Genomic DNA, 660 nt, shown 5'->3' with positions numbered 1-660 from the left:
CAGCGGCGTTTGTGGGAGGAGAGCTGCTGCCCCGGCTGGAGCCTGCCCATAAACCCAGCCCCACCTGCACCCACCCGCCTGGGAATGCCTGGTGTGTGTGTGTGGTGGGGGGACGACCTGGGGGTCTCTGGGGTCTAGGGAGGCTCCCACCAGGGCCAAAGGGGGCTTATGCTCTAGGGTGACCAATGCTCAGACCAGGAGGGGACTGAGCGGGATGGGCAGGACCAGGACTCCCATGGTGGGGAGGGGGAAGAGTTCCCGCTTGCCAACATGGAATTTGTCAGGGTGGGGGAGACCAGGAAAGGAAGAATCTTCGTTTCTGAGGTCCGAGAGGGGGGTCAAGCCTGTGGACCCTGGGGAGAGTCTGGGTGGCACGGGATGCCCCGCAGCCCCAAGAGGGCGCAGCCCAGGCTGACAGCGGCCCCCAGGGGCGCTCGCCGCGGGCCGCCCGGCTCACCTGCATCTCGGGCGCGCCTTCCGTCTGCTCGGCTCGGTCACCAATCGCATGTCCCCCCCCGCCGGCACGGCCCCAGCCCCTGCCCAGCCCCCTCCTCCGTCTCCTCCTCCTCCAACACCTCCGCCCGGCAGTCCGCGCGCCCTCGCAGGGCTGGCCGTCTGTCTGTCTGCCCCACGCCGGTTGGAGCCAAACCGGAGCCGCGG

The 660-nt window shown here is 69.4% G+C and overlaps 1 protein-coding gene across 2 annotated transcripts in view; it reads right to left on the bottom strand.

Moving 5' to 3' along the window:
- LINGO1 (leucine rich repeat and Ig domain containing 1) overlaps positions 1-660 on the bottom strand; it is a 68,120-nt gene that overhangs the window by 18,663 nt on the left and 48,797 nt on the right. Inside the window, exon 1 of one of the 2 annotated variants that reach the window (XM_006142588.2) lies at positions 458-654. The exons of the other annotated variant lie outside the window; for it this stretch is intronic. Within the exon in view, the coding sequence (XP_006142650.1) occupies positions 458-463 (6 nt within the window). The 5' untranslated portion in view covers positions 464-654. Of the gene's footprint in view, positions 1-457; positions 655-660 lie in introns of those variants that run through there. 2 annotated transcript variants of the gene reach the window in all.

The sequence above is a fragment of the Tupaia chinensis genome, unplaced genomic scaffold (genome assembly GCF_000334495.1).
Source record: "Tupaia chinensis unplaced genomic scaffold, TupChi_1.0 Scaffold000078_1, whole genome shotgun sequence".
Taxonomy (NCBI): Eukaryota; Metazoa; Chordata; class Mammalia; order Scandentia; family Tupaiidae; genus Tupaia; species Tupaia belangeri.
Note: the sequence above shows the minus strand (reverse complement) of the source record. Positions and strands in the feature narration are given on the sequence as shown.